The sequence below is a fragment of the Morone saxatilis genome, unplaced genomic scaffold (assembly GCF_004916995.1).
Source record: "Morone saxatilis isolate NCDOM2014 unplaced genomic scaffold, NCSU_SB_2.0 Contig20, whole genome shotgun sequence".
Lineage (NCBI taxonomy): Eukaryota > Metazoa > Chordata > Actinopteri > Moronidae > Morone > Morone saxatilis.
This window is the reverse complement of record NW_023339763.1, coordinates 4,236,824-4,251,095: the sequence shown is the minus strand read 5'-3', so window position 1 is coordinate 4,251,095 and position 14,272 is coordinate 4,236,824. Positions and strand designations below refer to the sequence as shown.

The 14,272-nt window shown below is 40.9% G+C and overlaps 1 protein-coding gene across 1 annotated transcript in view; it reads left to right on the top strand.

The window, feature by feature from the left end:
* gtf2ird1 (GTF2I repeat domain containing 1) overlaps nucleotides 1–14,272 on the top strand; it is a gene marked incomplete in the record, with an annotated part of 29,689 nt that overhangs the window by 4,279 nt on the left and 11,138 nt on the right. Inside the window, 9 exon segments of the mRNA XM_035666706.1 lie at nucleotides 3,090–3,219; nucleotides 3,573–3,714; nucleotides 5,126–5,302; nucleotides 5,579–5,762; nucleotides 8,707–9,023; nucleotides 9,756–9,851; nucleotides 10,953–11,036; nucleotides 11,771–11,954; nucleotides 13,961–13,986. Coding sequence (XP_035522599.1) covers nucleotides 3,094–3,219; nucleotides 3,573–3,714; nucleotides 5,126–5,302; nucleotides 5,579–5,762; nucleotides 8,707–9,023; nucleotides 9,756–9,851; nucleotides 10,953–11,036; nucleotides 11,771–11,954; nucleotides 13,961–13,986 — 1,336 coding nt within the window.

Here is a 14,272-nt window from a genome sequence, read left to right as displayed (position 1 = left end):
AAGTTGTCCGCTTTGTAGAAATAAAGTTGTGAAGAGGGTCTAAAAAGTAGCTAAATCTAGTGAGAAAGTGGCCAAGTTTGTACCTCTGTAATTATTTTAGTGTGTGTAAGCGTAGAGCTATTGAATGAATGAATATGAACATCCTGTGAAACCATGTATATGTCATAGATACATGCTTATTCAGACCTCATAGTTAACATATAGGCCTGTTTATTTAGTGGGGAGCCTAGCCATGCTCGGACAACACACCTCGATCACGTGTGGGGACTTTCTAGGCGCTCACCCAATCAGAGCGTCACATTTCTCCTCAGTGTCGGTGTAAACAAGAGCAGGAATCTCTTGGCGCTTCCCTGCACCTCGTTGTTAGACAATTGATCGCGGCCTCCATTTCCTTTTTTCAGAGCCTCAAAACAATAAAAACAGAACTGCTGAGGCTGATATCTCTCCCGCTGCACGTATACGATAACACGTTCTCGAGCCAATCCGGTATGGCACAGCTAAAGTGGACCGGCTAGGCGCCCGTGGTGGAAAAACCCTGATAAAGAACAGCACTGGCCTAAAGTCACAAACACAATGCCATAAAAAGATGTGTTGATGAATTTACAGCCAAGATTAGCAACGCAGTACACTCGCCCCCGCTGTGGTAGACTGGGTGAAGTCCCTGTGGCCATAATGGAACATATTACCATCAACAAAAGCAACTGGTGAACAGCAGTAACATCTGTTTGTGACGGTAGCAGTGTACTCTTCAAACATTCATCATGGAACTTCATTGTGTTTTCCTGACAGAACTGAGGGTGACGGGTGCCACACATGCCCGACAAGGCCAGTGAACATACTTTTTAGTCATTTGATTATGGAAGCAAAGTTTACTACTTGTTTTGAGTATTAATATGCAAACTGTAAATGCTTTAAAAAGGGGTTTAAGTGAAAAAAAAACCTTATTTCTGGAGTAAATATAACCTTTTGACTCCATGTGGTTATGTCTTGCCCTTTTTCAGAGCTGCTTTCGGTGTTTTAAATTACTCTGACGTCGAGCTTTTTTAGTTAAAAACTTCATTGGCCACCTGTAGATATTGACATTATTTGGAGTCGTGGCCAATGCACCCCTCTGTCAGTAAACAGCCTCATCGCATTACAGACCTTTTTGGGTCCTCTTAAACAGATTTTATGCAGTTTCTGAGCAAATTTAAATTCTCTTAGAGGTTAGCTCCAAATGACACGCAGGCAGTTTGCCCAGGATTTTAAGATGCAGGAAAAAGCCTGCAAGATACACCATAATAAGACATCAGTAGAAAACCGTAAGGAGTTGGAAGCCGTTCCTACTCCTTTTGGTTTCTGATGATCATGTTTTTAGCAAACAATTCTCATAACATCCAAAGTTCACGACGTGAAACGAGTTAACCTGGAGCTCCCGCTAACAAAGATCGCTGGCTCAGAGAATAAGTGAGCTTTTGTCAAAGTGACCGTTTGGATGAAAACTGCTGGCATGTCCACAAACTTGAACCTAACCCTAACCCTAACCCCAAACCCTAACCCATTCACTGTCAACAGAGCAACTGCGGGATTTGCATCTAAGAATCTTCCTTTGTTTTGAGTCTTTTTAGCTTCATAATTGACTCACGGTTGCTTCATTTATTAATGTCGTTCCACACTGAACTGTTGGATATTCACTGAGAGCCACAGCAGGACTGTGACATTATGCTTGAGCTTGTTCCTGCCTGTGCAATTGACATGGCATTATCCTGAGCCCGTGCTTATCCCCACCTTTCTCCTCGCTGCTACTTCCTTTGCCTTTTAAATATGTGAGGGAAAGAGGCCATCTATTTCGAGACCGCAATAATTTAGGAGGGGGCTAATGTTTGCTGTGGCCTCAGGGGAGGCAGATTTAGATGGCCAATAGACTTGGCACGTTCAGACTGGTGCAGCTGAACCCCACCCCATCCACCCTCCTCTTTCTCTCCCAGCCTCTGTCTATCTCTCTCTACCTCTCTGTCCTCTCTCTATTGAGTCAGTGGTTTGGGCTTGCCAGGGGCTAGTATAATGGTTCCCAGTGTCTGGAGAGATTAAAGGCCAGAGCTGCATTGTTCAAATGCCCCGAGATTAGTTTCCAAGGAGACGGGTTTCAGTTGCCATGAGAACATAGTGCCTGGCTTTAGCCGAGCAGTTTTTCTTTAACAGTTCCTATCTGTTTGCCACTTCACTTTTGTTCACATTGGCCATTTTGTTGTTTGTGGTTTTAGATGATTTGGTTTGAAAATGCTAAAATGTATTATTCAGTTACACCCCGGTAGTATAGCTGCAGTGGGACATGCAAGGCCTTGTCCTGTTCATCTTGAGGCAGTATCTCTTCCTGCACCATCTGTCAAGGAGAGAAAGTAAAGTACAAAATATGACATCATGTGAGTGCTCTAATTAGCCCCCAATGACAAAGGCAGACCACAAGATTTTGATTTCAGATGGATATGGTCTTTAGGGATGGCGGTGGTGGTCAGTCTGCCACATTGGACCAGGCTTGAATATCTCAGCAGCTATTAAACGGACTGACATTAAATGTGGTCCCTCCCTCCAGCAGCACCACGAACATGGCAAATGTTTCACTTGAATATCTCAACATCCCCCTTTTCTTTTTCCTTCTAGTGCCATCATCAAAAGTCAAAATTTGATTTGTTTAATACTTTAATTAATGACCAGATACCACTACATAAATACAAAAATACAAACTAGGATGGTGAATACAGTAGACATAACCTGCTAAACATCTCCATGTTAACATTGTCATTGGGAGCATGTTAACATGATGTCGTTAGCAGTTAGCTCAAAGCGCCGCTGTGCTGTAAGTTGTCAGTGCATGAAATAAGCATCCAGGGTGAGTAAAAAGGTCCACACTCCGTCTTCATTTACCTCCCAGCCTCCAGCGTTAAAACGATGATCCCAATGAAAGCTTATATTTGCTTAAAGTCAAACCGAAAGATGTCAGCAGAAAGTGCTTTGAACGCAGGTCTCCGCTGCATGTATGCATGCTCACATATTGGGTTTTGTCACACTGTGGCTGCCCGCCTCAAAGTGTGTTCATCTGGTCCCCGCAGAGCCATGGCTCAGATGAGGAAGCTGGCATGTGACGGCATCAGGACGAACTCCCGAGGCGAGCCACAAGTCCCGCTGGTGTCTGCCAGACAGGAGATCCTCACCAGCCTGGTGTCTGCTCTCGACTCAGTGGTATGTCCCAGATCGAACTTCACAATGTCATTTCGGAGATCTTATTCTGTGGTCTCGGGATGATTAACTACTCTTAGCTAATTAGTGAAAATCCACCCTAAAGCATTGTGTCTCTGAACCTGTTTCATGGTTAATATTTGTTTATGGGAATATGCTTTGAACACCAGCAATTAATGATATGCACAACAATGTTTGAGTACTTGAGGGTGGATTAGGATTCTTTTGCCATCCCATGAGAATCAGAATGCAGTCCTTCCAGATCCTTTGTTTTCTTAATGAGTTGCACATGTCTTCCTTCAGAGTTTCTGGTAATTACCTATGAGGAAATAATGCCCGTATTCTTGTCTTTGCAGTGCATGGCGATGTCTAAGCTCAATGCTGAGGTGGCGTGTGTCACCATACACGAGGACAGCGTGATTGCAGTCGGCACAGAAAGGGGCAGAGTGTTCCTCAACTCCAGAAGGGAAATCCAGACAGACTTCTACAAGTTTTGCCGTAAGTTTGTGCAGTGAAACAGATCCGACTCGGAGAATATCTGTTGCCACAGTCTGTACAGAGCCTCACATAAATGCATAGGTACATAGATAGATTACACGCCACAACGTGACTACATGAAAGACAGAAAATACATCCACATGTATACACACAACGAATGTGGTTTCCCATTATTCATTCTAGATAGAGCATCGATTGCTCTCATAATAGCTACAGCTGCGAGTGCATAAAATGCACTCGTGTCAGGCTTCTCCCCCGTAGGATTTTTGCGAGTTTTGTGATTGCACAAATGCAGATTCTGGCTGAATCTGCATTTACTAATAACTGCAGCGGCTTGCAGTTTTGCTCAATATCAGATTACGTCATCATAACATAATTGAATCAACAAAGTAGTTTCACACATTTTGCCCTTTATCAGAACAAAATGATATATCAGCAAACTGGTTTGTTGCATCTCATTTGGTGAAACCATCTGATGTGTTATGTTTGCAAAATAAGACATGACTGCTCTTAACTCTTATTTTACTTTCTTTTTGTTTGATCTTTGAATAAAACTGATATGTTAAAGTCAATGTCAAAAAGGACTTAGATATGGCTTAACAGAATTTAAAACATTCTCATCATCTCACTTGATAAGAACAACAAGATATATATAACAAGAGGTTAAATAGTTCTGTACCTTGTGAGTAAATATTCTAGGCTCAACCAAATTGTAAGCCCTTTCCTTTAGCCTTCATTTCCTATAAACAAACTAGTATGCAAGGTTGAAAGCTGAGCCCTATTTCACAAATCAGCATTGGGACATTAAGTCCTACCTGTTGACCTTGAGTGCAAAAGTACAACAAATAGTGCTCTGAGTCCTCAATGTTTCCCTACTAACAATACCAATTTGAGGGTTTGTGACCTCCCATTACGCAGTTTAATTTTATTAGGCTGCGTATTACAAGGTGAAATGAGTTTTTCCAGCCAGTTGCAAGGAGCAGTAGCTCCAGTTTGCTTTATTTAGTGAGGACATCAAATAGAAATAAACCATTTGTTTTGGTAGTTGGCCTTCAACTACAACAAATGAAGAGGATTTAAAGTGAATGGCTTTATGTTGCCTACTTAATCACGTTGTTGGAAACGCTTTACATTTATCCAGACACATTCTAGGACAGAGGAATCATTTATTTTATACGCCACCATTTCTCAAAAGGTGACATATTCATTACTTTTAGGGAACCAGATTCTCAATCTTCTTGTTTTTTGTTTCTTTGGAACAGTTAAAGTCAAGGCACTGACTCCATTAGGGAGAACACATAGTAAGGCAGGTCATTTGGACCTACTAGCATCTGAAATGTTTTTTGTGCACCTATTATTTTTTTAATGCTATTGGAATGTGCAAGATGTGACTTTTGTCTTTTGGCTTCAGGGGTGCCGTGTCTGCAAAATCTGACGACAGCAAATGCCCATACCAAAGACCAGGAAGGCGATCTCAGCAAACTGAGTAAGGACAGTGAGCATGGGAAACCGAGAGCTCCATCAGACGTTCAGTCCAACATCTTTGTTCTGAGGAAGATGGTGGAGGAAGTCTTCACTGTACTTTACAGTAAGGCGTAACCAACATGTTTTCCACTTACCTTAATTCGTAATTATCACTCTGATGAGTCTCTATTCATGATTTACATCATCCTCAACATTACCTATATGGAAAAAATGCCTTTCTAACCAAACTAATCAAAGCAAAGATTTCCCCTTACCCAATCATAATTATTGTTAGTTATCCAGGAGCAGAGCAGAAGCTGTTTAATTTGAGAACTGCCAGTTCTGTAATTCTGTATAACATGTATTTCAAAGTACTCACACTGCCTCGTGCAATGTGCAGGTGAGGCCGTGGGAAAGAGCAGCCTGGTCCCTGTGCCTTATGAGTGGATCCAGAAGGACCCCAGCTGTGTGGTGGCTCACGGTTTGCCTGAGGGAGTCTCCCTGAAGAAGCCCTCCGAGTATGACACCAAGACACTGATGAAGATTCTGGAGCAGAGCCACCGCATCCAGTTCACAGTAAAAAGGTGAGTCTGTTGTCTGTTATTCTTCAATCCGCTGCTGTTCAGGATAACAGATTGCTTTTATCAGTTCATCAAACCAGCTGTTTCCCATCTGATCACTCTAAAATGGAAAAAAAGTTTGGCATTTCAGCTTATCCTCTAATGCTTTGCAGAGATACATGGTTATGTATGGCTCGAAGCACATAGCCGTCTTGGGATGTTTGTAGCTAGTTATTGGTAGCAGACAGGCTTTAGCGTATTAGTGAGGGATAGACAGGGTTTTAATTCTGTTGTGGAAAACGCTCTCTCAGGTTTCATACTCTGCAGAACATGTTTGCTTCATAACAAAAACCTGGTCAGATTAAACAGCATCCAGTGCAGAAGCTGGGCTAGGACAGCAACGTGTATTTTGTCAATGGCGGCGATGCAAGTAGCATAAAGCCTGTTAATAATATGAATTAAGGGGCCGTACTGGTAAAGTCTGGCAAGCATTGTTGAGGGTGGGTAACTCTATAGAGGCCTAATCTGATGCTTCCTACCCAGAAGCCAAAGCTCCTCTCGGTGGGAGTTGGGCACAATCTCTAACATGCATTTACAGATTTATGCAGAAAACAATGATGTGTGACAGGTTCCTCTCCCTTGTTAGTGTGTTTGTAAATTTTTCTGTGGAGCTAGGTCACCAGTATTGTCCACTGATCAAGATAGCTGTCAGTCCCTGTGACATCACACTCACTTTATAAAACTCTATAATAGGGCAGCATGAACTCTAAATAGTTGCCTTAGTGGGCGTTCAGAAAGAAAATTGCCTTGTGGTTTAAAAAAAAATAAAAATGCTAGGGCCTGTGCTGTTCAGGCACCACAGAAACAATGAAATGTGATCCAGGAAGTACAGTTTGAGTAATTCACTTGAAGGCTTATCAGACGCCAAAACTCTGCACAGTGGTTTGTAAGACTATGAGACACAATTGTACAACTTTTGGAAAGTTGTCATAGTGACAAAGGGTTAGAAATAAGGCTTTTTAAGTTATAAAATAACTATGTCTAGTTATAATAAACTATGTCATACAGGGACTGCCTAATGTCTAGCCACAATGCTTTAATTATATGCAGTTTGTGGGGAGAGTGTTTGTATGATTGAAATATACATTAAGTCAAGCTGGTCAAGGTCATCAGATTGGGCCACAAGACTGAGCACATTTTTAACGGATACGAAGTGAATACCTCATTATAACTTAATTTGATCACCTACTGGCTTCCTAGAAAACACCAAACATCCTGCATCTACCAAGTCGCTAAATGCACTCAGTTCTAGTTGAGCCTGCTCTGTTTTGGAGCATAAAAGACCCTGTTCTCTGTCTATGCTTGATTAATAACAACTGTCACATGCCTTTGACCACAGCAAATTGGGGGTTTCCTGTCTCTACAGCTGTGTAATGAAGCTGAATATGAACAGTGAAAATACATGCGACACACTGTAGCTGTTGTTAAGAGGAGACAGAAACTCAAACTTTGTTGGTCTCTTTGCCACTTTTTTTTTTTTTTGGAAAAGCACAGGATTAGAGGTAGAGAGAGCAAAACAGTAAGTAAGTAAGTTTATTTATATAACCTAGCACCTTTAATCAGCAGACGTCACAAAGTGCTTCACAACAGAAGATAAAAGAGCAAGCAAAAGACAGAGAGACAGATAAAAGATGCAGACATCAAAATAAAAACATTAAAATAATAAGACTGAATAAAACACTCAAACTAAACAAAAGCAAGCTTAAGATCTTTAGTCCAATGGGAAAAGAGTTCCAAACTTTGGAAACTACAACCTCAAAAGCACAGTGTCCTTTTGTCTTGAGCCTGGAGCGAGGAACAACCAACAAACCCTCATCAAAGGACCTCAGTGGTGATATAGTGCTGCAGTAGCTCTTTTATGTAGCCAGGTGCCTGGTCATGCAAGGTCAGGAAAGGGAGAACAGGATTCTGAATTTTATGGAAAGCCAGTGTGAAGACATCAAAATCGGTGACCTTTTTGGAGGTCCGAAGCTTCGCAACAGCCTTTTGGGCTGCTTGTAAACAGTTCAGGGAATAGTAAGACATGTGAAAAGGGAGGAAATAGACGTGTGAATAATCATCTCCATTTCAGTTAGGGACACAAATGGGCTTGAGTTTAACAGGAGCGAACCAAACAATTTACATGCTGGTCAAAGACTCAAAGCCTGGTCCATAGAAACGCTTGGCTTACTGAGGGTATATTTAACAGAAGAGGATAGAGAGCCAAGCTTTCTATCAGCGTTGGGACAGCACCAGTTGTCCATATTTAAAGTGGAAATTGAAAACCTTTTTGCTTTAAGTTATTATTATGAAGTAAATCTTGTTTGCACGGTGTAATGGCTATAGAATAACGACACCATCCACATTTAGATTGGTTCCCTATAAGCAAACCAATGACGTTACTCGCTATTTATTATTCCTATTCTTCAGTGAACATGCTTCTTTTTCTGTCTCATCTCCAAACTGGTGTTGATCATTTCGGACGGCGACGCTTAACAACAGCGACACAAGCAGTAATACCACTTGGATTAACTTTTAACTGTAGAAGATGGTCTGCGATCCATTTTTTTTATATGTTTATGGAACTATATTTTGCAGAACAGACAGTTTAAGGCTTAAATGAGGTTTAAACAGAATGTTGTCTACAGAACAAAGGAGAAAGGAAAAAGTTGAAATACCAAAGAAACACCACATCTCAGTTTATTTATCTTTTAATTACTTCTTTGAGAAGTTATCAAGGGGGTGTCATCCTAATGGAACAGATAAATTGGTCCTACTCAAGAAGAGTTGTTGTTGCTGCAGCAAATGCTAATATATGCCAAGAGACACTTGGCAAGTGATGCAGTTTGCAAACAAAAAGCTTGATGTCAAGCTGTGATGTATGTAACCCCCTAAATGACTTTCCTCTTGATTTTGTGTCTGTGTACAGGCCAGCAGAAGATTTGTCTCGAGAAGCCAAGACCAGCACTGATGTCAATCATAACTCTTCCACCGCCGTCATGACACCGAGCAGCCACGGCCCGGGGAAGACTACTGCCCAGGTAGTCACGTCATCCAGTCCCGCCACTTCCAGCAACTCTGTTCTGTCAAGCTTCCTGTACGGCATGCCCATGTCATCCAAACCTCACCCAGACGGGAAGCTGGATTTCAAGCCCATGTCCCTCCTCAACCTCGGCAAGGACAGAGCGGCGAACTGGACTGCAGGCACAGACAAGAGCACATCTGTCAAGGACTGCGGAAGCAATGGTAAGAGGGGGGTTGGTTTCAACAATGGAATATGATCTTTGGGCTTGCGGGTGTTCCACAGTCACAGCATTGAATGACCAGTGTGTGGGATTTAGTGGCAGGTTCGACATGGTGGCCTCCATTTAAGGCGACCAGTGGTATGTGTAGATATAAAGGGCTCACTCTGTGTTTAAGAGTTTGACTCATTCTGGCTCTTTCTCAGCCAGTAATGGGTTAATTTGAAAAGAGAGCTTTTGTGAATAGAAGTAAAATTCAAGGTTGTCACGAATTCACAATAATGATCATAACAATAAGGAAGAGTATAATCACTATATGAAAAACGGTTTCAGAAGTGCTTCATGCTACGCCTCCAGTGTGTCGAGACAAGTGGCAAATTTGCAGTGTGCTTTGAAGTCAGATTATTATACCGCTCATTATTTATTTCAAAGCAGCACTTAACTTTTACCTTGATGTCCTTGTTCTACTCTTATCTCTAAAGGAGTCAGGTTGAGTTGCTTACCTTTATATGAAATCCTAGAGAAGAAGTCATACCTCTAAAATGTAGGAAAACACTACAAAACAAGACCCACACAGAATGGTGTAATTCTTTATTCTGGTACTTTTGCATCTTTGCAGTTAATTAAATACTTTAGTATCAATTGATGTTAAATATCTGGATGCTGAGTGAACATTTCTGACTGAAATGAAAGTTCATTTAACTGATTATATTTATTCTTTGGCTCGCATTTTCAGATGAGACAACAAGACTACCTGGTGAGCAGGGTCAGAGCCCTCCTGGCATCCACATCTCCAAGAGGCTACTCTTCTCCATAGTGCATGAAAAATCAGGTGAGGTTGAACATCACACCAGGAAGATACAGGCAGTCGGCCTCATTGTGAATGTATATATTCATACACTGACAGAACATTTTGTACTTCACTTACATTATATCACACCTACACTTTTATGTCTACAACACAGTATAAAATGGCCCGTCGCGGGGGCTCAGTGGTTCGCACTTTTGCCTCACAGCAAGAAGGCGCTGTGTTTGAATCCCAGCTGGGCCGAGGCATTTCTGTGTGGAGTTTGCATGTTATCCGTGTGTTTGCATGGGTTTTCTCCGGGTGCTCCAGTTTCTGCTCGGCGGCTGCTCCTAGTACTTAGATGGATCAAAAGCGAGCAAAAGGAAGAATGAATTTCTCTACAGGGATCAATCCAGCATAACTTAGTCACGAAACACTGACTTTGTAATGATATAACACATTAGAACATACTGGAAGGAGGATTTTGTTACCTTCATACAGCTGTGTATTTACAGACCAGAGAGGGTTATACAGCTTATCATCTATCTCTCAGTTAGAACTATTCCTGTGACAGAGTTTTAGTGAGATGTGGTGTTAGATAGAACATATGTACATCTTGTACAGCGTTATATCATCCAATAATAGCTTATTACAGATATAGTGTTATCAGTGTTTATGTTAGCTGTTAAGTAACAAGAAACTGCTGTATAGAAAGATATGTTCGAGGTAGTTTATAAACTGTGACACCAGCATAGTCCGCAGAGAAGTTTAGAGCTCTAAAGCTCAGTTCATGCCTTTGGCAAAGTCAGTAACCAAATTGAAGGGATCCATATCAAAAAAGGAGGATTTTGTGATTTTTGTCCCGCTTTGGATTTGCAGGCCACAAAAGCAGGCCAAGTAACTGTTTACTGAACAAAGGCTAAACTATACTAACACTTAACCATTAAGGGCTAAGCTATTAAGATGTCTAGTAATCCTATAAGAAGATTGCACTCATTTCCCAAGTTGATAATGAGCTGATGGAGACGATTAATTTCGGATCTTTAGCACTACAGTGAAATAAAGCTCATTTGAATGTTAAAGCTCCTATAAAGCGGGTGTCCATTTCATTGTACGCGAAGCATTAACAGGGGTTGTTTCTTGCAGAAAAATGGGATTCTTTCATTCGGGAAACGGAAGACATCAACACATTGAGAGAATGTGTTCAGATCTTGTTCAACAGCAGATACGGTAAGCCGCTGTCTCTCTGTCTGTGGCATTTTAGATTTTCTTGGGACCTCAGTATCACATACATGCAGCGATTTGGAAAGGTATCTCTGCCTGCTCAAGCAATTGTTCATGCACAGTGGGGATTCTGTGCGTTTCTATGGGTGTTGATGGATTGGGGTCAGTGCTTTGGTTTGATCATCTTTTCCTCAGTGATACACAACACATGTATTTGTAACCACAGTATGCCGTCAATTGCTACAAAGAAGAAAGAGCCCAAACAGAAGCACAATACCGCTAATTACAAGTTAACTTCCTAAAATATTTGCACTGTTTCGCCACTTATTTGTAAGTATTCTAGAGAGGCTTGCAAGCAGTCCAGCTGCAGTGTACTTACTCAGTGGATACAGTGTGTCTTCAAGCAGTTTGTACAAATTAAGGGGGAAAAAACTATTCCCCATTATGGCTCATGGGATCTGTTTTAAATTTTTCATTCGAGCCGTCAGCACCGGTTATCATTCCTTTTAAAGTTTCATTTCCCATTTAGCTGGAATTATTTTTCACTTATGTAAACCTTCACACGGCGTGTGCGTCCCACTGGAGGCTGCTTTTCCTTTCCTGTTTGTGGCGTTAACACGCGCTTAAAGTTGAATAAACTATTACTTCAAGACTTCAAGTCAACATCTAAGGGATTTTATTTCCGTGGCATCACATTGTTCTTCTAAAAAGCCTGCTGGCTTACGGTTTTCTGCCTCCAGCTGAGGCCCTGGGTCTAGATCACATGGTGCCTGTCCCCTACCGCAAAATAGCCTGCGACCCAGGAGCTGTGGAAATCATCGGCATCCCTGACCAGATCCCCTTCAAGAGACCCTGCACCTATGGAGTCCCCAAGCTCAAACGCATCCTGGACGAGCGCCACGGAATCCGCTTCATTGTCAAACGGTAACCAGCGCTTTTAAGATCATAAGTGCTGCTTTTAGCATATTGTTAGCATCTTTTTAAGCAGGTATACATCTCTGGGACAAATGCACAGTGTTGATGTAGTACTTAGACTAGATTTGAACACATCAATGCATGCCTCCATGTGTAATTCAGTCCAATTTAGTCACTGGGCTCAGATCATGGTTTATCCACTTGCTACGTCATTATGGTCCAGCTCCACTCCACCAAATTACAGTATGGCATCGCCTCTGAAACGTTTATTTAGAAAAGATTTTTAATAAGCAGCCACCGAGCGAGCCAGCCTATACCATCTGTCTGTTAAACGTCTGTTTCCTTCAGCACACTATGTCCCGCTGACTGGTAAACCATTTCCATTCATGTCCCAAATGACTTTACCCTGCCAGCATATTGCGGCTGCTCTTCCATCCATTCGTTTAAGCTAATTTAAATGAGCCACCATGCCTTGTTTGAGATAACACATCTTTTAACAAATCCTGCAGGCAGCTCATTAGTGTTAATACAATTAGGAAAGATTGAAAATGTGATTAATGCAGAATTGCATCACATTCCCATTGTCATTGAGAGATGTTCCAGATGTAGGCCCTGATGTTCTTCTTTTTGGCATGTTCTTTGTTTACAGGCTATGTTCATTTTAAAAGTAACTGATCGTTAATTCTAATGGCTTTCTGCTTTAACTGCAACCAAACGTTTGTTCTAATTTAAGATCAAAAGTAGCCCTGCTATTAATAATTCCAAGATGATATCACATGTAATAACAACCTAATTGTATTTCCATGTTATGAGCAGATCAGTTTCAAAATTATAGGCAAGTAGATCCATGCTTGCTGGCTTTTGGTAATAATGAAAATTCCACTGAATATTTTTTAAAACGATACCAGAGTTGTGGCTCATAGGAAAGGCGATGGGATTGGTCGTTTGTCTGCTGGCCCAGTACTTTAACACTCCAGAGTTAAATATCTGGACAGCAAATGGATGGATTACATTCAGCACAGATATTTATGGTCAATAAAGGACTGAAACTGACTTTTTATGTGGTGACTACAACTTAATGTCATCCAAAGATACCTCAAAATTAGCCTCAGCTGTACTTGGTGTTTATTCCTAACATTCTTTAGAACACCAACATGCTTACAAGTTAACATGCCTAAAGGATAAGATGGATGGATAAGAGGGACATTATTATATAATTTTTCTTACTGTCAACAAAAACAACTATCTATATCTTAGCCCATTCATTCCTACTGCATCTTTAAAAACAGAGCACAAATATAGTTCTATGTATAATTTTAACCATCAATAAAACAAATGTAATATATAAGTTAACATGCTAACTGTAAGCATGTCCTAATATGGCCACCATACAGAGCATAAACCTTTTTAATTGCCTTTTTCACCCTAACTTTAAATGTTTTACTCCACTAGTGGTAAAGAACTGATATCAGCGAGTGTAACGGCTGTAGACTATAAGTCCTGTTCAGCAATGACCCCAATGTAAAATTAGGTCATCTTGCTTTAACAAGTCTGGTAGTGAAGTAGTTATAGATGAAAGTTAACAGTACTCTTCTTCACCAGCTGGAAGTTGCAGAAATTCAATCTTAATCTAAAAAAAAAAAAACCTTTACAAGAAGAAGTAAATGAACAAGACTTCTGAGAAATAGTTGTGTCTAAAGATTGATTATGATCGCAGCAGGAGAGGAATGTCTCGGTGGCAGACGGAGCAGTAGCATGTGCCAGGAGGAGGGGGAAGCTGTCCAAAAGTACAGTTATTTTGGGATTCAATGATAAGAATGAAATAACTCAATTACTTGATTGTTTGACTGAGACTGATTGTTTAAAGAGCAGTTAATGTGCTTAAAGAGCCGTTAATGATGTGTTCCTCTCCACTTGTACAGTGTTTGCATCATGATCTTTTTGCCCCCGAGAGCTGAAACGCTCTTTGAACTCACTGACTAATAGCCCTTTTTTTTTTCTTTTTTATATTCCAGAATGTTCGATGAAAGGATTTTCACTGGTAAGAGTGTGATTATTTTTTTGTTTGTTTGTCTTGATACTATTTTCACGTGCATATGAGCAGTGATTATTAATTAATGAAACACCGCTGCTCCGCCTCTTTATGACTTCTTTGCCAATGTCGCTAATTGTACTTGAAAATATGCCAGTTTCTAGAATTGCAAGGTTTCTGTTGGGGAAGCTGGTGGCAGAATAGTTCACCTTCCTTTTCTATACTGAATCTTACACATTTATTTATTCACAGGCTAAAAATCATCATGTGAGTTACAGTATATATATATATATAT